Source organism: Eulemur rufifrons, chromosome 21 (assembly GCF_041146395.1).
Source record: "Eulemur rufifrons isolate Redbay chromosome 21, OSU_ERuf_1, whole genome shotgun sequence".
Lineage (NCBI taxonomy): Eukaryota > Metazoa > Chordata > Mammalia > Primates > Lemuridae > Eulemur > Eulemur rufifrons.
In genome coordinates, this window is record NC_091003.1 from 10,266,965 (window position 1) to 10,291,494 (window position 24,530).

Below are 24,530 nucleotides of genomic sequence, written 5' to 3' on the forward strand. Positions count from 1 at the left end.
AATTCTAGAAAAAGCTAATAAAGAAAACAGACGAAATGCTCACAAAAGTGAAAAATTCAAACTCAAAGAATAAACTAAACTAAAGCTGACAAAAATAGACATTTGATACAAGACCAGAGTGAATGTAGGTCATTAGCTGAGCAGCCTTCTCCCTTGGGGCTGAGCCAACCTGAACCAAGTTACAGCAAACACAGTATTAACTACTTGCATCACTGTTTATTTCCAACCTTTTACTTACAAAAGGGAGAGTTTTCCAGAACTTACTCTGCCAACTAAAATCAGCAGTTGGTCTTTTTAAGAAGCTCTCTTATGGTGAAGAGGTGTTTGCTGGCTTTTATTAGTGGGTATTTTTCACATAATACAGTTGTGGGAACTGATATTTGAAGGCTTTGAAGATTCTAAACATTGTCCTGTGCACCTGTCTTCTAGATAAGGTGATTAGAAACTCAAAGGAGTATAAAACTTTTGTTTAAAACATGTTTGGCTTTTGCATTGTAAAATTCCCCTTGAGGTACATACATATCTGCAGGACGTAGGTTTAAAAAGATGGAGAGAGAAAGCATTCACTTACAGACAGAAGCCCTGAGACAAGGAGAGGAGAAGTAACTCCCTGTAAGAACATGCATCGGAAAATGACCTTATGGAGTGAACACACACAACTGCTGTCTCGAGATACAAACCCAAGCTGGGGAAGGCAAAGAGTTTGTGATTTCAGACACAGATTAGCTTAGAAAAACAAAGAACAAAATAAACCTAGGAAATTTGAGTATTAATAACTAAAAGTGGTTAAGTACATTGTTGCTTAGGTCCTACATCAAAAAATAGCAAGAACTTGGTTGCCTCTTTTCTCAAAAAATTTAAAATTTCAGAGAAGTATCTCCTCTATTTTAACTTAAGAATTAGAGAAACCTACCGACTCTCACATAAAGGTAGAAGGCCAGCCAAGCAAGCAACCAATCGTGGGCTAGATAAGACACTTTACTGGCTTGCATTTCAGTATAAAAGTATTCATTCTGGAAGCTTCTTCCCTGCCAATACCCACCTCAGGGTTCTTGAGGGTCATCTCAATGCTGGCCGCGGGCCCAAATCCTGTGAGGGATTTAATGTGGATCTGTGTAGGCAGAGGTCGCCTGCACTGGCAGTACACCGAAAATGCCATGGACTTCAAGTATTGAATGTAGAAAACTTGTTCATCCTTCATTGTCTGCAGCATGTACTGGCAAGGCACAATCTAAAGACACACATACAAAACAAAAACACCTAGAAAGTGAGATCTAACATGCTAACGAGAAAGCATGAATTTCTTACTTGAATGGGAAGGGGAAACTTAGCTTTAGAATACATAAATGCCCAACATAATATAATTAAGCCCTAATTCCTTAGAGCAACATAAAATTCTACATCCCAAAAGTACACCAGCAATTTAAGAAGATGTACCATTATGTTGGTCAAGTTATACTGTCCCTTAAAAATTACCGTTTCCATTTAAGGAGGAAACTCTCAATTTACTACAAGTACTACCATGGCCCCTCAAATTTAAAAATTTGCATTCTAAAACATTTCTCAACTTTTATGATGTACACTCATAATAAGCATTAGATAACAACTTTTTGGAGTTATTATCTAAAGAAACTTCAAAATAATGAAAAACTATCATTCTATTCTGATAACTTTAATTTCAGTCTTTTAATTCTACAAGATAGCTTTAAAGTGACATTAAACAAAACCCAAACACCCAAGCCATTGTTTTCACATACATATTTTTTTTAATCAGTACATTATAAAGGTGTCAAAGGTGCAGTGAAAATAAACATTCTCAATCACTGCTGAAAGTAAGCATAACCTTTTTTGTAAAGGAATTTGGCAATATTTGTCAGTATCTACATCTAAGAATCCATGTTAAAAGATGAACTGAAATGTGAAAAAAAGTTTATGCATAAACACGTTTACTATGGCTTTATTTATAATAGTGAGGAAGTGGAGACAAATTAAATAACTATACAGGAATGGCTGAATATGGAAAATACGCAATCATTAAAAATGTTGCTTGTGAAAGACTTCTGGTCCCAAAATGGTGGTGACAGAAGCAAGCTGGCTTCTCTCGTCCTCCCACAAAAAAAACAAAAACAAATATACAGCACCGAGATCTTCACCAGCAACACCACAGAGCTCGTGTATGAGTATGAGACAGGTCCCAGAGCCACAGAGAAGTGGAAAAACTCCAAGCAGACAAGACAAGAACTGGACTTCCACATCCAAAATCCAAAACACTCTGGTCCCAAGCATTTTGGATAAGGGATAGTTAACCTGTACTTCCAACTTAAAAAAATCATGAACTGGTATTTATTTTCACAACGACAACAAAAGTAAAGAATAAACTGCAAATAATAACCTGGAGAATGAAAGAATTTCTCATATGCTCAGGTAAGTTATCCAGCATTTCTGTGTAGCAGCGCATCAAGCTCAACAGCCAGAAGTTTCCAGAAGTTGAGTCTTCCTCTGCAGTGTAAGTGAATGGGTCCACCATGTAAATGACAACAGCTGGAGGATAGGCTTGGCTGTCTGCGGAGTCAGGCTCCGTGGGAATTCCTATTCTCTCCCTTTCTGTAACGCTGGACAGAGAGTCACTTGTGAGATGCACGAAATAAATATAAATGACACAAACACAAAAAAAACTGTTCTCAATTTTAGCACACTGACTCCCTAGACAATGATTACAGATTAAATGTAACAATAATATGTATCATATTACCAAAATCAAGGCAAACCAAGCCAGACAGCACTGAGACTAGATGGAAAATGGCAATATACTCCTCTAAAATGGGAGATCTCTTTTTCAATTCCCTTTTCCTGTGGTTATACTGTACAAAGATGTTTCATAATAAGTTGATAGTAAGTTAATAAGTTTAATGACAAGAAGTAAGTTATAAGAAGTTACAAATTTCTTAACACTGCAGCTTTAGATTGACAGCTGTCACTTTCTTTGGAGAAGCAGAGAAATAGGGCCCTTTATTGGATTGAGAGGATCATGAGGTCGAGGGAGAGCAGCGCGGGAGAGTAGGGAAAGGGTCCACACTGAAGTCGCTCGTTTCCATCAGTGAGTAACGTACCTTTCTTGTCCATCTTGTGAGGGCTGAGAAGAGCTCTGCCCGGGCTCAGTGTCTCCACCACAACCTAGGTTCCCTTGCGTTCTGTCCGCAGAACTGCCCCCAGCACTGGGGTTCTGCGCTCCAACACTACCAGTGAATCCCGAAGACGAGGTAGTGCTGATCTGGCTAATACTGGGAGCAGAGGCAGACGACGAGACCGGTGGCACAGAGGAACCAGACGCGGAACTAGTTGCAGGGTTTGCAGAACTACCATTAGAGGTGGGATTAAATGCACTGCCAGCTGGGGGTGCTGTTGATCCTGAATTTGGAGCTAAAGGCCCAGCATTTCCAGGCGTAGCTTGTCCCTGTGCTGCTGCTGGTGGGGTCTGGTATTTAGGTGGTATCAACAGGCTGCTATCGAGCTGCAGAGTGGCTAAATAAGGTGCTGAAAGAGTACACGCAGAGAGGTGGTTTTAGTGATGTCCTGCAGCGTCCGACTGAATCAGAAATTTAGAATGATCACTTATAAAAAAAATTATGCTGCAATACTCTATAATTATGACACCCAAAATACTATTTCCACACTTATGTTTATATTAATATATTCTGCAAACATGGAAATGCATATAGAGCAACTCAAAAATTCGACACAAGAGGCTTATTTGAAAAGAGGAAATTAATCACATGCAGTATTCTCCCTTCAGACTGATTTCATATGCCTTCACTGAAAAATGACGAGTCACATTTCCACAACCATCATAGTACATTATGCTTCTATGTGCATATGGCTTTACAAGCTTATAAGATTCTCTTGAGAATATAGGTTAAAATCAAGCAGTTAATACCAAGTCATGCAGCTAAGTTTTCAAAATGTGGAGTAAATTCGATATGACTTCTTTAGGCACAAAGAATATATGTCCACATAAAAGTTTGTATTTAACTACCCAGAACACAAAAACTGGATCTAAATAAATATAGTAATGGAACACTAACATCACTTGAGACAAAAGAAATATAATGTCGCATCCGTAAATGTGGGGGGGGCGAGATTTCCTATTTTACTTCTCAAATTTTACTTTGCTAAATAAATTCCCTTTTACCTAGGTGATGGCGGCAAACTTGCGCATAAAGTTTGAGTCTGGAATGATTGTCATTCTCCTCACCGCTCCAAGGCTGGTTAAACCACTCACTCACAAGCTCATCCGTCAGCTTCTGTGCCACGGTCTTTCCCACACGCATGATGCCATCGCGTAGCACTTTGCAGATGGGCTTGTGCTGCCCCAGCCTACACATCTGATAGCACAGACAAGATCACGACTTACAACAGGAGCCATTCCTTCATACAGTACCTACAGTTGGCAAGGGGGCTTCTTTACCATAAAGCATCTTCCATTTTCTTTTAGGGTTTTCTCACAAGCGATCAAAACAACATTATAAGCTGGTCCTTCCCAGTAATCATAGTGTACCCTGAAATTGCTATCTGTCTCTCCAAAACCTACACTAGGTCCTCTAAAGAAAAATAAATGTTTTCTCACCCAGGCCAATTTCTCCTGCAAAAGGGGAGATTGCTGAACACTACCTGATTGCTGATGGGCAAATAAAGAATTAACCAGATTCCTGCCTACTAAGGCTGACTGAGACATATGTCCACTAAAACCTCTTAAGTAATCCCTACTCATAATGTTTTCCCATAAGATAACATTAAAATTTTATGGGCCATCTGTTGTAATGTTACAGACATTTGGAGATCACCAAGAGCAGGGGCCGCTGAAGCAGTGAGTATGCTCACCACGTTTTTAAAGTAAATAGTTGTTTCAGGACAATGAAATTCTGCTATTAATCTCCAGGATGTTAAATGGGTGCTTATAGCAGAGAATATAATACACCTGCAAAAAGTAAACTACCTGTTCACCAGCAGGATAGCCCATATGTTATTATCCCTTACTAGAGCTGATGAAGTGAAGGCTTACCAAGCCCCCACAAAATTCTCTAGTGCACACTCTTCTTAAGGAGGCAGGAATTACTGCCAAGTGAGTAACTCTAGTAAAGTCATTAAGAGATAAAGAAGTGTCTGCACCTTCTAAAAAGATCTGGAAATGCTTTTATGTTTTGTAACTTATGTTGAAGGTTTCATTCAAGAGAATGGATAAGCTTTGAAACTGCTTAGACAAGTTTTCTGTGTTGGGTTAATAATGACTTAATAGTATCATGCATCCATGGACCAGACTCTGTTCAGAAATGAATGTATCCAAGGACTTCCTCCAGTAGCTCAACTGATGCCATTACATCCCGTTAGCATCTCCTCATTTTTTTTGGTAGCAACACCTAAGTTCACTATTCCATGCTTACACATTTATAGATAGTAAATGTCCTGTTTTGGGAGATTTTTGAAATTCAGTTTGGCATCTTATTTTAAAAACACTTTCATAATGCTTAGAATGTGCCTGTCACAGTTCTAAACACTTTGTATATATTATCTTGCCAAATACAAAGACGTTACAAGTATTAGGTGTAAAGAACTTGGAGTATATGTTCTTTGGCAGAAAAAATGTGGCACTCTTTAAAGACAGACAAGATTCTAATTTTTCAAAAGCAACAGAAATTCATATATTAAAGATATAACATTATCTACCTGGTTTTACATTATTATGGTTATTACATTTCTAATCTGTATCAGAATTTCAGTATTAAGGTGAATGTAGGGACATAATTCACTAAACCTATCTGTTGACTCAGAAATTTTCAAGCTAAACATTTTAAACTATTTTCAGGAATCCTCAGCAACCCACCTCATCCCTCCACCCAATAAATAAATAAAAAGAGTAGATGTGCTCTTTTTGTAAAGCTCATCTTCTACATGACCACCACTTTCCTCTGGTGAGCAATAATCTTAAACTTTGAGCACACAAATAGGGAAAAGACAGCTGATGGGATTTAAAGATGTGTGATAAGAATGAGAGAGGAAAGTGTTCTAAACCTAATGAAAAATAAAGCCAAGCTAGGAAAGCAGTATATTTCCAGGACAATTTGCTAATTTAATTTTTCTCTTCAACCTCCAACTATTAATATTTGCAAATTTTCCTTCAGATCTATTTTCAAGATATTTATTCTTTCAAATTTAGTTGTAACTAAAAACAGTCAGAGGATTCATGTCATAAAAAACAATTTTCACAATAACTTTCTCACCTCATATACAGCACTCAAGTCCCTGAAGAAAGTTTTGGCTCCTTCGAGCAAGGCCTCATTTTCTGGACACACCACGATATAGGCAACATCACGGTGGCCCCCATATGGGTCCAACAACAGCCTCTCCCAAAATGGCAAGGAGAAGGGCGAGATGGTGAGGAAGTCCTTGTCATAGCCGACCAGCAGAGTGGGGATGGGCAATGGCTCAGGAGATTCTTCCGAACCTAAAACAACGTTGTAATTTAAGAAGCTGCTTAAGGGTCTGTTTCCCACAACCTGGACAATCTAGAAGTTCCTGGTGCATTGGTTTTAATTCAGGCATCTGAAATGTCATTGCACATGGACATGATAAAGTATTTTTCAAATCTAATTAAATGGCCCCTGATTAAGATCCTTGATTAAATGAGTCAGAACTTACTTATAAAGGTTAAATAACATCAGAGGGCAGACTAGACAAGTTAAAGTTCACTTTCCAAGCAGCACTACTTCATTTCCGTCAAGATAAGATCATGATCCTGACTACAAAGTAGATGGAACTAGCCTAGAAGTCCACCCACATGAAAATGCGATGAGGACTGGAAAGATGTGGAGAACCTAATAACTATACTATTTAGGGATTATTTCCCTATTGACCTGGATTGTGTCAAAGGTGCTTAGAAAACTTGACTCCAAAAATAAAGAAAACAAGGAGATTCTAAAATTTCACGGTCATGAATAAAAAGATTCCATTTTGTCAGTGAAGCAGGGATTTAACCTAACTGAAGCTGCTCTTCACTGAAAAGCACTCAAGTCAGAAGGAATTCCAACAGGGCAAGGACTCTACCATAGGTTCCCCGTCCCGCCATTTTATGGAACTGCTGCCAGGTGAGTGGTCCCTGCACATGCTGGATGTTCTCCCAGGTCCGGCCTGTGCGCTTCTTTTGGATGGCGTCTTGGAGAAAGGGCTGCAAGGACAACAGCATACGCACCACATCTTGGGAGGAGAGCATGCTGATGTCCAGCACTGGAAGAGAAGTGAGAAAGAACAGAAAGCATAAATGGGGGTTAAGCGCTCTTCTCTTTCTGGCCATCCTTTTGGGTCTCAGTTATAGTCCATGACAAAGATGTTATCAGCTGTAGCAGATTCTAAAACACTTGATCCAGGAGTCAAGAGGAAAGGTGTTCTTCTAAATTAGAGAAAATAATTCCTGATAATTTAGTACCAAAAATAATAAAAAGGGAAACGGGTTATTCTACATTAAAAAGTTTAACTGAAGAATTGTTTAAAAGTGGAAAAATGGATAGGTCTGATTTTTTAAAATCATGTAAACCTGTTTCCAAGGTTTTTCATAAGAAAGGAGGGCTGCAAAAGTTCCTTAATTATATTGCATTACTTTTATTTATAAATATCAATGTTTTGATTATATGCTGACTAGGAAAAAGGGAACTTAAACTTTTAAAAACTTTGTAAATGCTCTTAATGTAAATATTTGCACAAAATACAGAATGCGTAAAGAAAAAACAATCTTCAACGCGGCCAGAGGCACATGGAAACGTGGCAGAAGTAGCTACGGGACTAAGGTCATCTGTATGTAGAGGGAGGTGGGGGGTTCACTGCTGAAGAAACACTCCTTCTGCTAGCAGTCTCCCTGTGGAGGGGGAGTTTTTAACCTAGGATTTGAAAGGCCCCTGAAACTTAGGCAAAACTGTGCATGCATGCATGAACATATGTGTACTTTGTCCCCAGGATGAAGGGTCCATAATGCTCATCGGATTCTCAAAAAGGTCTGTGGAAAGAGCTAATTAAGCTCGAGGTGGTGTGCTATGGATCTGCACAGCTGGGCTCCTGAAGACCTTGCCTCACTCTTACTCATCTAGCTGACTGGGAAAGGAGCACAGACAGAAAGATTTAAATATCCACCAACCTCATCTGAAACACAGCATGCTTGAGGGTTCTTAAGACATTTTCAGATGTGTCCCTCAATCAAGAAAACACAGGTTGTAAACTGGTGATCTACAGACTATTTTGCTAAACTTTGGAACGAATTACTCCAGGAAATTCCATATACAAATACGGATTTCCAGCTTCTCTTGAAAAACTGGGAGACCTGACGAGCCTGGGGCCGAGACTCCTCTTCCTATATAACCACAACTTGCTGGAGCTGAAGCACAGCTGTCCCCTTCAGGCACTGCCTGGCCCCTGCCCTGCTGTCTGCCTAAGACTGAAGCATTGTCAAGTCCCTTTTTTCTTCAAGCTGGTGCTTCTTTTTCCTTACAGTAAAGGAAAAAAGTTAAGTACTTCTTATACCAAAGCACTGGCTTATCAAAAGTGAGAATGACAGACCAAGAGAACCACAGCTTTGAGAAAATCAAAAGCAAGCATGTTTCTCGTGAACCCTATTTCCTTTGCATGCAAAGTAGAAACTGTTTTGAAAGGATACAATTCGAGGCATTGTGTTGTGCAAATCTGTCTTGCACCTCACTCACTTACATTACCTGTCTGGTACTTTCAAGCATCTTAAAATTTGAAACCCAGACCTCCCCTACAATAAAATGTGCTATTTTTCATATCGAAAGATGACCGCACTGATTTATGTACAAACACTGCTTTTCTGCCTGAAGGCCACCAGTGATCTACTAAAAGGAACCATCCAAGCTAATCATCCACATTTCTTTAGGGGAAAGGCTGTACTTTACTTGCTTCATAAACCCATTCAGTAGACATTAATTAAGGGCTTGCTAAGTATAATGTGCTGTGCTTGAACTTACACAGTAATAAAAATTAGTACAAACTTTCAATGCTTCCTTAAGGGTCTCTACCTCCACGAAGCCTTCCTTGCTTGGCCTATACAGAAAACACCCATCACTCCTTACTCCACAGACCTCTGTCCTCTGAACGTACTTTCATTATTTCAGATTCCAAACTGTATGTAAGAAGCGTATTTAACCTTCTCCCCTGCAAGACTGAGAGTTTTTCAGAAGCAGGGCCCCTGCTTCCTTCACACAACCCCTCCAGCCTGGCCTCTGTTCCCACCACTCCACAGAAACAGCTCTCACTATGGTCAGAAGACACGGTTAATGCCTATCTTAAAATCCTCAGCTGCATTTTAATGCTTGTTGACCACTTTCTCTGTCTTGCAACACTGGTTGTCCCTGGCTTCCAAGACACCTCCTCTTTGGCTCTTCCTTATCAGTCTCCTCTTCCATGCTTACACTTCCCTCCCTGGCCTTTACCAGTCAGCTGGCTAAGCGCTGGCCGAGGCCCTCTTCTCATCCCATACTTTCCTCCTCCTCCTCAGGAAGCTTATCTGTACCCCAACTGGAGTTAGCATCTACATGCAACTACTCCAGGCCCAAGTGCCTACTGTCTATCCAGGTACACAAGTCACAAATCTGGGACTCTTTCTTAACATCTATCTCACTCTCCCTTACCCCCCAAATTCAAGCCATTACCAAGTCCCACAGTAAGACTTCCTACAAATCTCTTGAATGCCTCCACCTCTCCATCTTCTTTGCTAGGACCCTAGGGCAAGTGACTATTTCTCATTTGGTCTTCCTCAGTAACGAGTCTCCCCAAACCCACTCCTGCCATTTTCTAATCCATACCCCTACATATGGCCAGAGTACACTGCCATTTTTCAACTACACAAATCTGATGTCAAGGCCTCTGCTTAGAACCCTTCAATGACTTTCACTGCTCTTTGGATGAAGGCCTAACCTCCACCATGCCTCAAAAGGCTTGTTGTAATCTATCCCTGCTGGCTTCTAACCACCTTGCAGGTCCTTGAAGGCCCCAAACTCCATATAACTAAGGGCTTTCACATTTGCCACAACTGCTGTCTGGGACATAATGCCTTGCTCCCTACTCTCCTTCCTCAGTTCATCTGTACTCACCATTAAGAACTCAGAGCAAATGTTACTACTTCTTCAAAGGGGTCTTCTTTGACCCCTAGCCTATGGCGGCCTCCTCCACCCCATGCTTTCTTTCATCACTTTATTTTATAATGGTTTGTAATAATATGCTTACTTGTTAATCATTTGATTAACGTCCATTTCCAGAACAGATTATAAACTCCATGAGCGCAATCTGCCTGGCACTCTCAGAGCTCAACTCCAAAAATGTTTGTCAACTGGTGCTTTTAGTAATAGAAGAGCCAGTGATACGCCAGTTACCACAACGCAAAGTAAAGAGATAAAACATACTGGAAACCAGAGGAAGGAGAAATATCTGTAAATGGGCAGAAGTCTTCATGGAAGAGTTACCACGGAAACTTGGTCTTGCGGAATGGGTGAACTTAAACAGGCAACGGTATGCAAGTTATCAGTCTGTATACTCTTGACAACTTTGATATTCAGCAGTCACAGGTTTCCAACACAGGTTGGCTACTTATGAATTAATACAAGGGGAAATTTTCAGAAAACAATTACTCTCTCCAAGGTGTTTCACTATAAAACATTCCCTCAGTCCTTAAATTTAGGATGAAATCAATATAGCTCTCACTTTAGTTCAGACTTTTTTTTTTTTAAGAGAGAAAATTGGCCGGGCGCGGTGGCTCACGCCTGTAATCCTAGCACTCTGGGAGGCCGAGGCGGGTGGATCGCTCAAGGTCAGGAGTTTGAGACCAGCCTGAGCAAGAGCGAGACACCGTCTCTACTAAAAATAGAAAGAAATTATATGGACAACTAAAACATATATATACAAAAAATTAGCCGGGCATGGTGGGGCATGCCTGTAGTCCCAGCTACTCGGGAGGCTGAGGCAGTAGGATCGCTTAAGCCCAGGAGTTTGAGGTTGCTGTGAGCTAGGCTGACGCCACGGCACTCACTCTAGCCCAGGCAACAGAGTGAGACTCTGTCTCAAAAAAAAAAAAAAGAGATAAAATTATTTTGTTAACAAAGTAAAGAAAGGTTTTAAGTTCTGATCACACCAAGATACTTTTCAAAGTAAACGTGTGTTCTGGGCCACCTACCATTGCTATGAGGCCAAGAGTGCACAGTGGCACTTCTCACCAGAGCTTCGTCCACTTTGCCACCAGTGGGGTTATCCACGTACTGCCGCCCTTGCTCCAGCGCATTAAAGCATTCCGTCCAGTAATCATTGTTATCTGCCTGCACCCGGTCGTAACTCCAGCTCACACAGGGGAGAGTTTGGCGACTGTTAGAAGAAATGTAGTCCAGGAAACTCAGAGAAGCGAAAGGCTGTGTGTGTTGATTCTGGAGGAGGAGGAGGAGGCTGATGGGTGGCTCCTGGGATTTTCTGGCTCCCTCCACCTGGGGAAGGAAGGTGGTCTGACACATCATTAAGCGCCTCTCCGCGGCCTGACCAATATCAGAATTCTTCCCAAAAATATCCAACTCATCTTCGAGGAAGAGTCCCGAATTGTAGCCAAGTTTACGGTTCATGATCGCACTAAACCCACAGGTACAGCGGTACTGGTCCTCGTTGGAAGAATCGGGGATGTAAAGCCCGACATCCGCCCCTTTGATGTTCATGTTGCAGGCACAGATGCAACAGCTGTCAAAGTTTCTGTCTTTAAAGATGTTCATCACAGAATCTGAGAGAATCAGGGTGACATACAGACTGTGGGCTTCAGGAATTGGCTGCATGGTGGCAGGCTCCACAGAGTTGAGGGGCCGTGTGGTGGAGGGGGTAGAGGCTGGTGACCCCTGATCAGTGCTGTCATATTTAACAGACCCTTGACCACTGGCAGTGCCCCCACCTCTGGGAGTTCTTGGGGTCCTGGGGGTTCGAGGTGTGGGGACAGAGAAGCGAGGGGTCGCTGGAGATGGTAGGACTCCTGCCCCACTGTTGCTGGCTGGGGCAGCGCTATTTAATGTCACAGGTGTGTTCATCTGCGGTGTGTTCAGATAATCTGGATCTGCTAGGCTCCCGACACTAGGCACATTACTGCAAAAAGAGAAGGGCACTAAATGAGGAAAGGCAGCATGTCACACATGCCAGAGGAGACACACAATCACCCCAACCACGTACCGCACATTTCTCATCATTTGTGTGTGCTATCACTTGGTATGTTTAGTTTTCTCTTTACAAAAAAAAAAGATACAAAGCAGTCAGTGAAGTGTGCAGGGAAGTAAGAAGCATGAAGAATAATCAACACAGCACTTTCCTTCTACTTGTTCCACATTTAAGCAATCCCCATCTTAACTTCTAAGGGGACTTTTACTATTTTTACAAGAAAACAAGATGCTGGGTTTGGTCAATGTAATTTTAAAAAGCTGTAACTACGAAATGGAACTTCAACACATGGGTTCAGTGCTAAATTAGCTAGAGGACCATAGGATGAAATTTCCATCTAATTTGCAATTACATTTTGTCATTTTTTTTTTTGAAATTGAAAGTCTGCCAATGTACTTGTTCTCTGAGGCTATAATCTATATATAATACTACAGTAGTTATAATCAAATACACATGAAAATTTAACATTTTTCTAATTTTCAAAATGCAGCCCTATTTAGGCTAGCATTTTTATAGTAATGAGTGACCATGAGGGAATTCTATTTTAGGTAACCCATTTGCCAGTGCGATACTACAATTCACAGAAATATTACTCATGCTGCTAAGAGGCCTTAGTATTAATGAGGTGGTTGCACAGAAGTACACATGTTGTATCACAGTTTCCACCTTCTAATAGATTTCTATAGAATGGTAGGCACTTCTATTTCATTTTTTATGTTTCAATATGCTATGTATCACCCTACATTATCTTAGTTCCCCCAAACTGACTGGGTTGTTTTACCTATTTTCTTACAAGCAGTGACTTCTTTTTGGAATTGCCAAATAGAAAACAAAACAGTGTCTGCAATGTTCTTTTTTACTATCATAAAACATTTTCTTGATGTTTTACATCAAGAAAGTTGATCAGATACAGTTGGCCCTCTGTATCTGTGGATTCCTTGTCCACGGATTCAACCATATGCAGATCAAAAATATTTGGAAAAAAATTAAAATACAAAATAACAATGATAAAAAAATACAAATAAAAATACAGCATAACAATTTATACATCATTTACCATTATATTAGGTATTATAAGTAATCTGGAGATGATTTATATAGGAGGATGTATATAGGTTATATGCAAATGCTGTGCCATTTTACATAAGGGACTTGAGCATCCTTGGATTTTGGTATCTGGGAGTCCTAGAACCAATCCCCCAAGGACACTGAGGGACAACTGTACATTCTTACATGTGCATATAAAACAGTGTATGAGCCCATTCTTTCAGCTTAGAAGGTAACAAAACAATGGAGATTTTTAAAATTCTTAATATTCTTTTATATATATCAATACCGTGCTTAAACTAATGTTCCTCCAATAATCTACATACTCATTCACTTATAATGTTAAAGAAGAATGTCATAAAGAAATGTCTCTTCAAATAATTCTCTTGTGATTTTTTAATTAGCTATGCCTAAAACTACCAGCCTGAAAATCCAAATTAGGCACTATAAAGAAATTTTAAATCTGAGGCATGGTGATATCTTTGAGTACAGATAAAAAATGACCCAGAAAACTTGACTGGAAATCACTGCTCTCTCATAGACCAAAATAATAAGTGTGTAATAGTGATCTTTACTCTGACTGGACTCCTTTCAAAACTTCCTGTTCAACAAAACCCTAAATTTATTATGCAGTTCAGATCAGAAAAAGAACTACGACTACTAACTGAAAACCTAAAAAATTAAATTGCTCCCTAAGTAGTAAGAATAGTTTATCTTGTAATAGTAACCTGATTTTTCCCATTCAATAAAAATGAATTGAGTATGTATTGAGAATTGAGTATTCTAACCCTAGGCTAGAAGCTGGATATTCAAAAGTGAAAAAGAGAAAGAAAAGGTAGCTCCTGAGCAAGCATGGCACACATCAAGCACGCGACTGCAGGGGTACTGTAACAAAGGGGGAGTCCAGAGTGGTGGAGGCCAGAGACCACTACAAGAGGATTACACACAGTCTAGAACCTTGCTGTCCAATAAGGTAACCACTAGCCCCATGTGCTAAATTGAAATTAATTGAACTAGAACTAAAAATTCAGTCTTGGTCTCTCACTAGCCATGTTTCAAGTGGCCAACAGCTACAACATGAAGCTGGTGGCTGTCATGATGGATAATGCAGATATAAAGCACCTCCTTTATCACAGAAAGTTTTATTAACAGTGACAGTCTAGAATACAAAGAATCTTTGAAATGGCAAATGACAGATGTAACAGATCTAAACAATGACCTAAATTATGTAAACCATCATATAGCAAAAGGTTGCATGCGACCTTTCTGGGGAACCTGTGTGTATGAAAGAGATGAAATTGTCAAATGGGTTCTTGAAGCTCTGGCATCATTTCTTTGCAACCGTGCTGCTAACCTAGCCCCTCATGTGCCAGGGTGTTCTAGCTGTGTCGGAGCAGTATCTAGTTAAGTAAGGTAGAGCACAACTGGAGCACAATAGCAGCAAACAAGCCAGGCACTCGGAGTGCTCCTCAGCACACTCTTTCACATTGCTGGTGTGTTGTTATTTCCACAACAATTAGCTGTTGGAGCCTTTCAAAAATCCTGTGTGAGAGGCCAGGCAAAATTACTCCCAAAGAAGGGAAGACTCAGGTAAAATGGTCATTTAAGGCCATACATAGAATTTTTTAAAGGCAGGAATTTAATTCCTATGACACTACAGCTGTAGCTTCCTAAGTCTAGGGTTTTTGTACTTCTCTGTCATAGTTTTTCATGCTGAGACTGACTTTACAAACACAAGCACGAACCCTGGTTAGGACATTAAAATTGATTTCATCAGGATGGTTTTATAGGAGGTCACAAACATGCAGCCCACAGACTGAGGCTGGACCACAAATTTTTCTTATTGGTTCCTAAAGTTAAACTTAGAATTAGCTGCCAACATTTTAAAAAGGAAAACATAAAAATCCAGATTTCCAGTTACCCTCAAAAACAGAAAGATCTACCACACTGACCCCACTCCTGCCTGACAACAACTCTCTGCAACTGAATAGCAAATATCCCTTTAAATGGGCACCCACCAGACCTCACTTGCTCCTACTGTCATCCACAACAACACCGATCATCAGTGATGCCAAGTATTTTGCTTTTAACCTGTCCGTTTTATCTGTATATTGCTTACCTGGCCTTGACAGAAATTTGAGTTTGTGGCCTTTTATTTTATAGCATTTAAAACATTTTATTAAGAAATTATTCATCAGGGAAAATTAATTCTACATTGTTGATATAAGTACTATTCTTTGTACAGTATGAAATATGTCTAAGCTACCATAAACATCTCCTTTTCCTCCCCCCCCATTCATAGCACATTTTGTTGCTGCTTTCTTACATGACATGAGGTCAACAACAGAGAAATTATCTTACTACTGCTACATCAGGAGTACTACCAATTCCATTCAAGTGTTTGATTCTATGGTAAACACTGATTTGACACTGAATGGACATGAACACCATGGTTCTCTATACCAATAACCTTAATTTCTCCAAGTACACATGGGGTTATGTCCCAATAAGAAGCTGAAAATACTGTTAAGTCAAAAATGCATTTAATACAACTAATAAACTGAACATCATAGCTTAGCCTAGCCTTTCTTAAAGGTGTTCAGAACACTTACATTAGCCTACATTGGGCAAAATCATCTTACACAAAGCCTATTTTATAATAAAGTGCTGAATATCTCATGGAATTTACTTAATGCTGTACGGAAAGTAAAAACAGAATGGATGTATGAGTACTCAAAGTACTGTTTCTACTGAATGCATATCACTTTGGTATCACCATAAAGTTGAAAAATCTTAAGTAGACCCATCGTAAGTGATGGACTGTCTGAAAATAAAATTTCATTTGGAAAATAGTGCACATTTTTGACACAAAATAATGTACGCAAAAACATAAATGGCCAATAAAGGAAAGTCTCAAGTGATACACTACTGTCATCATTTTAAATAAATGTTTAGTGAAGATAAAGATCGCATCAAATAGTGCAAGTAAACAACACAGCCCCTGCACATACTTGTAGCCATCTCTAATGAAAGTGGCTGCAGGGGGCATGGGCAGTTGTTCGATTTTAGGAGGAATTGCCCACGAAGGCCGAAACAGACAGGCATCAGGTATCTTCAGAGGTAGCAGGCAATGGCTCGGCAACATCTTCAGTGGAGCAAACATGGAGGATCCCACAAAAGGTTGAAAAGATGGAACTTTGTGTACATATGAAAAATCCTGTGACAACAAAGTGGGGTCAGTGTTAATGTTGACAAACTACTCAGGATATGCCACAGTTGCATAGAGCTATCATAAAAATAGCAACAAACGTGATCATAATTCAATAGTACTCTTATTCTATCAGTAGAAAAATGCTAGTGGCAAAATTTTAAATTAATCAAAACATACTTTAATGTGCCAACTACTAAGTCTCATGCTCCAATTCAAAGCATTATTAAAAACTTTTGTGTATATGGCACATGGATAATACCATTTAAAAGATGATGTATATGAATCTACTTGGAAACCACCCTGCCTTGGGAGTTAGTATATTGACAATTACCTTTATTTCCTCTGGCTTGGGACTTCCTAATCCATCTTCCACTTCCATTTTGAATTCTGTGAGTTGTGTTGAAACCATACTGACCATAGGGCTCTCCATCATGCCTAATGCCGTCACCGTCTCTGAACTGATACCATCTTTATAATTCATCACGGGAGAAAATGCAGGATGCTGTTCCAAAGATGGAGGAGTGGGGAACATCCTTTGCAAGTCTGCAACTGCTAAAAATTAAAAAAAACAAATTTATTTTAGCAGGCAAGACTTCTAAAAAGTCCTAGTCCACAGCCAGGCACCCGATTTGGCACCAAAAATAATGGTAATTCAATGGTCACATCAGTTACACAACAGGATATTAGTGGAAACCTCTAAGAAGAAGGCCATCAGCAGAAAATCATCCTTTTCTGGAACTTTACCACTACCTTGTTGATACTTTACAGTTAGACTTGACATTAATTAAGTGAACAAAGTCTACATAACATATATTTTACTTTCAACAACTGATTCCCTCACAAGTCAAAGGAGATGAGAGGTGAATTAAATAGAAATTGGAAGCAATTAAATAGCATAACCACTTTATTAAAAATTCTATCCCTGCTTCAAGTGTTATAAAATGCTATTAATACAAAATGAAAATTGTTTGGAGCCATAATCGAGGCTTATATGCAGTAGGATTACTCAGCTGGTTGACAAATCCACTACACTCACTGCTCTTTTGGGGAAACAGTTCTGTACCCTCTTTGCAGACTGACATTAAAATGAAACATCATAGTTTCCTTTAAGAAATATTTTGAACAGTGATTCTCAATCCTTTTTTTAAAAAATCACATTAATATGCCTAAAGTAACCATCATTACTAACAGTGGCTCATTAAGGCATTGAATTCTTAAAAGAAGGAGCGTATGTAAAGAAATGCAAGTTGTGTTTATAAAATTTGGCCACTAGGGGGTATCTTGTGCAGCAAATTTATTAACAAGTTGGGAGCCACAAGTTTCCATCAGTGATTTGGAATCACACTTTGTGTCAGAATTTCCTACCCTGTAGCTCTTTGTAGCAACTTCAATATTTAAACAGACAAAAAGTAACTACTGAATGGACCAAGATCTGACTTTTAGCTCCAAATCTGAAATCAATACAGAATAACTGTACCATGCTCTGCCCTGGGCTACAGTCTAAGGCAGAGCCTTATAAAGACAGCTCATGGGGCCACAGCGCAGGGAGCCACAGTCCAGGGGTTCGAGGCACAGTTCTGCCATGGTGGGGTCACTTCCTCCCCCAGGGCCTCAGTTTCTTCATGTAACAGGGAAGGCTGGACTAGATGTGTGATTCTCAGCGGACTTGCTTGCTCTCCTTTGTGGGATGAGGGGAAAGCTTCTAAACACCTTAGTATACGTAGGCAGAAAAAAGGTGAAAACCTCTGGATTAGATAATCTTTATCACGTTTCCAAGCAAAATAATCATACAATCCTAAAATCATTTCCCCTCTCTTGGCCCCAGATGCTACCTGTAAAATAAGGAAAGGGAGAGGCCAAGCAGCAAGGTTTCTAATCCTAACTTTCATTTCCATTAGAGATGCTCCATCCCTATTTATTTTCTATAACAGGATTCTGTATAAGATTTCATTAGACAAAATAGTACCTGCCTCTGCTAAGGCAAAAAAAGACCTTAAAACTCCCAAGTTGATCTTTGAGTCACCTTCTTGCTATGAGAATACTCTATTCTTAAGGAACTTGACAATTTATAGAACCAGAAATATAAGTGAAGCCAGAGAAGGAACTACCAGAAATACATTTGAGACACTATATAACTAACAAATTCTGAGGTGGGAAAAACAGGTCTTCAAATGCAGCAGCAACCAGATCAATAAGCTTTCTTTAAAACAAGGCTGAGGCCTCTATATTAATACAGAGTTAGATTTCACTTGAAATACAGTCATCACCCTTTAACCTTTAGTCCCTATGACTTTTCCCAAGCCACAGAGCAGCTACTACAAAATTTTAACATAACGTTAATTTGTAAGTGTAATATTTTAAAATATAATTCTGCTTCATAAAATCTTCAAAGTCACACTGCTGTGCAATCTTAATCACCAATGTAGATCTTTGGGAAATGTAAAATTTGTGTAAGTTCTCTTAAAGTTAAAATGGTGAGCTTATAAACATGGCCTTTTACTTAAAAGTATTCCCACTATGATACAAGATTTTACTAAAAAATGGCTGTGCTAGGTTTTTTTTTCTTTCTCTGTAAGAGACAGGGACGCACTCTGTTGTCCAGGCTACAGTGCAGCACATGATCATAACTCACTGTAATCTTAAACTCCTGGGTTAGAGTGATCCTCCCGTCTTAGCCTCCTCAGTAGCTGGGACAACAGGCACACGTCAGCACACCCAACTAATTTTTCGTTTATTTTTTATAGAGATAGGGGTCTTGCTATGTTGCCCAGACTGGTCTCAAACTCCTGGGCTCAACTGATCCTCCTGCCTCAGCCTCCCAAAGCGCTGGGATTATAGGTGTGAGCCAACACACCCAGCCAGTATTACTAGTTTTAAAAATTTCCTCTAAGAAATAAATTAAAGGTGCTTCCACCCACGTAGAGCTATCTGACTTCTTCGATGTTGCCTAGCACAGCCATATATCTCAGTTTTCAAAGCCTCAGCCATCTCGTTTAATTTTTATCAAAGGTGAAACAGAACACACACACACACAAAAGAAAATTCCGCCTGCAAGAGATTCACTTTAAAAAGTGGTCTTCACCATTCTTATTATCAGATATTCTTAAAGAAGACTCTTAACCTCTATAGCTTCAATTTTTTCATCTGTAAAATGGGAAAAATATCTACCTCATATTTTTGTGCATGTTAAATGAGACAAGGTATGGACAGAAATGAACACTTGGCCATGTACATCTAAATCCTCAGTAAGTGGTGAAGTCAGCATGAATTAGTCCTCCCTCTCAAATCTGGCTTAACTGGAAAAAGATGAAACTGCTGTGAAGTTACAGGGATTTCTGAAAAGAGGTGACCCTGAAGAAGTCTTGAGATGATCAATGGACCAAAGAGGGTAAGGCAGAGAGAAGACACAGACCTAGAGAAACACTCTGGTCCTCCACAAAAGAAACATGGTTTGCCTGTTCAATTTTCTTCCTAGAAAATAGCTATAGTGAGGGTGGCACAGCTACCAGAATGGACAAAGGCAGGGGTGGGGAACCTGCGGCCTTAAGGCCACAGGTGGCCTTCTAGGTCCTTAAGTGCAGCCTTTTGACCGAATCCAAATTTTATAGAACAAATCCTTTTATTTTTATTAATACATTTTTGTTCATCTTTCATATTTTTATTTTTAAAATGAACATATTTAAAATGTCAAAGAATAAAATAAGTTTCAACAAAATAATCCTTCTAGATTGACCGGCACAATTAGAACATTAGTGAGCCATAAGGGCTAAACTGACTGCTGCTACGCTCATGATTTAGTTCTAACTCCCCCTGCCTGACACTGCTACCACCACACAAGGCTGGTTGGTGAGAGTTTATGGGGGTTGAGCACACCAGTCTCCATCAGCTTTTGCACTGTGTTTCTGTTTAAAGTGGCATTTGTGAATAGTTGCACAGCTCAACAGTATTTTTTCATTCTGTCTGCTTAACAGCCCGTCATGTCAAAGAAGACCAAGAGGATGCTAAAGGAAGAAAACAGATTTTTTAATGAGGATTGGGAATTGCAACATTATCTTGTTTCTGCTACAGATAAAAAGATTTGCTTGCATTGAGATACTGCAATATCAACATTAAAGAAATTCAATGCTCATCAGCATTACTACACTCACAAGGACCACAAATATTTTAAGTTGGAGAGGCACGAAAGTTTGTACTGCAGAAATTAAAAGATGAAAAGCAAAAACAAAGATAAGTCTTTCAAGCAGCAATAAGACCTGGAAATAATGCAACTGAAGCACTTATAAAGTAGCTTACATACTAGGGGGAAAAGGGGAAGTCATTCAGTAATGTAGAAATCGCAAAAGAATGCATTGTCAAAGTTGTAGGATATTTAGACCCCAATAAAGTTTCAAAGTACAAACAACTACCTCTTTCAAGGATAATGACTGGCAGCATGAATTAACCTTCAATTTAACAGAACTTCATGCAATACTTCAAAAGGAAAATATACATTATTCAATCGCTTTAGATGAATTGACTGATGCTACTGACTCAGTGCAGGTTTTATACTTCATTCACGTCATAACTGAAGATTTTCTTTGCTACGAAGAGTTACTCGCTTTGGGCACTCTTGGGAATAGGGAACAGGGAATAGATATCTTCAACAACTTTCAAGATTAAATATCGTGAAGTTCAACTGAATTTGGAAAATTTAGTGAGTGTATGTACAGACGGTGCACCTTCTATGACAGGAAAACATGAAGGATTTATTGCACAGATAAAAAAAGTATTAACAGATCCAGATGTTCTCATTTTTTTCATTGCATCTTGCATCAGCAAAATCTCTGAGCTAAAGCTACTATTTTAAGTGATGCTTTTCAACGAGTTGTAACTATTATCAACTATATTGGTCCAAATGCAACTCGGCATCCTCAGTTTCATAACAGGTTAAAGTTAAAGCATGAGGTATTCAGTGTGGATTTGCCACATCTAAAGTAAGTTGGCTATTGCAGGGACAGATGTTAGCCAAAATTTTATCTCTGCAAAAACAGATAGTTAAATTTTATGAAGAACAGAATCAGCACATGTGAATTATCGAAAGATTTCTATAGGAATCCAGCATTTCTGTGTGATATCATGTCAAATCAAAATGACTTGAATATTTCTTTGCAAGGTGAAAGAGTCTATACATGATATGTGGCAAAAAAATCCAACCATTCCCAAAAAAGCTATCTTTTATCAACACACATTTCAAAAGGAAATTTCAGATGAACATTTTCCCCAGTTAGCAAAGGTCACTGATGAGCAGGATGACATATTCGAATCATTTGAAGAATATACAGCTGTTATACACCTATTAATTGGACAAGACAATGAAAGGTTCACTGACTTTGAGAATCATGACATCACATTCAAATTAGCATTTCACAGCTTCACCTAGTTGATATCACCAAGGCTCCTAAAGAACTACAAATGGAATTGATTGAGCTCTCTCAGTAGATAACATTTTAAAGTCATTGTTTGATGCTAAGAAAGATCCAACAGAAATATAGAAATATGCAGAATACTCACACCTTTGGCAAAAGCCTGAAAAATGCTTTCTTGCTTTTCAACCACTTATTGCTGTGAATCTACATTCTCCTACCTAACCCAAACCAGGATGACCTTAAGGTCACAAATGACTGACACCCACCTAGAAGATCAACAGGAACTGCAGACCTTCATGCTACAACCAAAATTCAACAGCTTTCCAACAGAAAGCAGACATAACAAAGTCATTAAAAGGTTAGTTGACTTTAAAATCAACAGTTTTCATTTTTTGAAATTATTAAGTACAATAGTAGTTAGATTCTTACAAAATAATGTACATTTTTAAGTACATCTAATTGAAGTTTATTGAATGAGGCCTTATTTGATTACAGCTAAATTAATGCAGCCTTCTGACATGAAAACGTTCCCCACGCCTGGACAAAGGTGAGCTGCCTGGCCCACAGTGCTCTACTTACTTCTACCCTGCTTGTCCTTCAAGATCTACTGCACTTGGGCTGGAACTCATTAAGGACACAAACCATCCCCTACCCTGTACTGCGAAGTATTCCCATACAGGAATGAAGCCCTCCAACAGAGGTAGGATCACTGATTTTTCAGTATTCTCCCCACCCAGAGCACCTAGCAGAGTCCCTTCTAATTCGTAAGTGCTATAGGAGAAAAAATAAATGAAGCCAGTTCAAAACTCTAAGTCTTTCATTTTGCCTATTCAAAGACATCATAGTTCAAATTGACACGCTTTCAAAGGCAGAAATTCATAAGTGGTTGATAATAAAACCTAAGGAAAACTCTTCTGTTTTTGTTACTTTACTATAACACAATACTACCTTAACAAAAACTTGATCCTAAACTAAACCTATCTGTTACTATTTGCTGCTTTCTTCATTATTACATACACAGATGAACAATTACGAAACTGTGCTGTCCAACACCGTATGCATTAGCCACATGTGACTATGGAGCACTGAGGACGGGGCTTGACCAAATGGAGCTGGGCTGCAGGTCTAAATACAGACTGGATTCCAGAGGCTTTGTACAAGAAACAGTGAAATATCTCAGTAACTTTTATACTGATTATGCAAAAATTATAATATTTTAAATACATTAAATTAAATACAATATTGTATATTACTTATATTAGTTTCACGTTTCTCTTGTTTTTCTTTAACACAGCTACTAGAAAATGCAAAATTACATATTTGGCTCCTCTTATATATATTTCTATTGGACAGTGCTGTTCTAGACATTAAATTTATAATACATCTGTCTTGCACCTCAATGTCCAAAAAAGCTATTATGAAGATGAAAACATCTTGCCAGGCTTATTTTCATCGTGATTTCGTGAGAGGAAACGCTGCATGGATGTCCACCCCTCCACACACACATATGTACTCTCACAAACACACATTTACATACATACTTTGTATACATTAAAAAGATCCTGTTGACTCTTGTATATTTGGATTTACCCAGTGCTAATATTTCTGTGCTATCTTTCAAATTCTTTAGTTTTTAGGACCTGTAGTTTATCATAAAATTTTGAGTAGTTTCTTTTTAAAACAAATCCTTTTCAGATAAAAATGAGAGAAAAGTCAGAGCAGGCCGGGCGCGGTGGCTCACGCCTGTAATCCTAGCACTCTGGGAGGCCGAGGTGGGCGGATCGTTTGAGCTCAGAAGTTCGAGACCAGCCTGAGCAAGAGCGAGACCCCATCTCTACTAAAAATAGAAAGAAATTATATGGACAGCTAAAAATATATATAGAAAAAAAATTAGCCGGGCATGGTGGTGCATGCCTGTAGTCCCAGCTACTCGGGAGGCTGAGACAGGAGGATCACTTGAGCTCAGGAGTTTGAGGTTGCTATGAGCTAGGCTAACGCCACGGCACTCACTCTAGCCTGGGCAACAGAGTGAGACTCTGTCTCAAAAAAAAAAAAAAAAAGAAAAGTCAGAGCACACAATATACTTTATTTCCAGTGACACCAACTAGCAGAATGTTTGTGAGTAAATAACCTTGGATGAGTTATCAGACATTTTAACATTTCATATCACTACGTATCACTTCATGTCAAAAGGGGCAAAGGATTAACATGTTCAGTACAAGGGAAAAAAATTCACTCATCTGACCTATTCCATATGTATCCATTTTAATACTGTTTCTTTTAATCTGTGAAGTTCCAAGTTTGCAAAATTCTGCAGTGCAGAGTAATAAAAAAAGAAAAATGTTTAATTAAAAAAACTACAGCAACTGGCTGGCTATCATTATTCATTTTCACCCACGTCATGCGTGAGAAAGCTTTGCATATTTTAAAAATCTATGGATCCACTAAAGCTGTCAAAATCCAATCTCTGTATACTTCCTACTTCTACATTTGAGTAAATCAGAACTACATTTACAGGTTCATAAAACTTTTTGACTCATCCCTATGATATGGTGGTTTTTCCCCTCAATTTGTTCTCATTACTAGCTGAAGTTAATGAGAAGGTCTTAAAGAATGATTTGCAATGGAATTATGTT

The 24,530-nt window shown here is 39.0% G+C and overlaps 1 protein-coding gene across 1 annotated transcript in view; it reads right to left on the reverse strand.

Moving 5' to 3' along the window:
- MED13L (mediator complex subunit 13L) overlaps positions 1-24,530 on the reverse strand; it is a 268,378-nt gene that overhangs the window by 16,998 nt on the left and 226,850 nt on the right. Inside the window, exons 15-23 of the mRNA XM_069496718.1 lie at positions 16,821-17,041; positions 16,290-16,495; positions 11,225-12,162; positions 7,099-7,278; positions 6,276-6,499; positions 4,190-4,382; positions 3,111-3,534; positions 2,393-2,612; positions 1,043-1,231 (exon numbers count right to left, since the gene is read on the reverse strand). Of these exons, the coding sequence (XP_069352819.1) occupies positions 1,043-1,231; positions 2,393-2,612; positions 3,111-3,534; positions 4,190-4,382; positions 6,276-6,499; positions 7,099-7,278; positions 11,225-12,162; positions 16,290-16,495; positions 16,821-17,041 (2,795 nt within the window). The remainder of the gene's footprint in view (positions 1-1,042; positions 1,232-2,392; positions 2,613-3,110; positions 3,535-4,189; positions 4,383-6,275; positions 6,500-7,098; positions 7,279-11,224; positions 12,163-16,289; positions 16,496-16,820; positions 17,042-24,530) is intronic.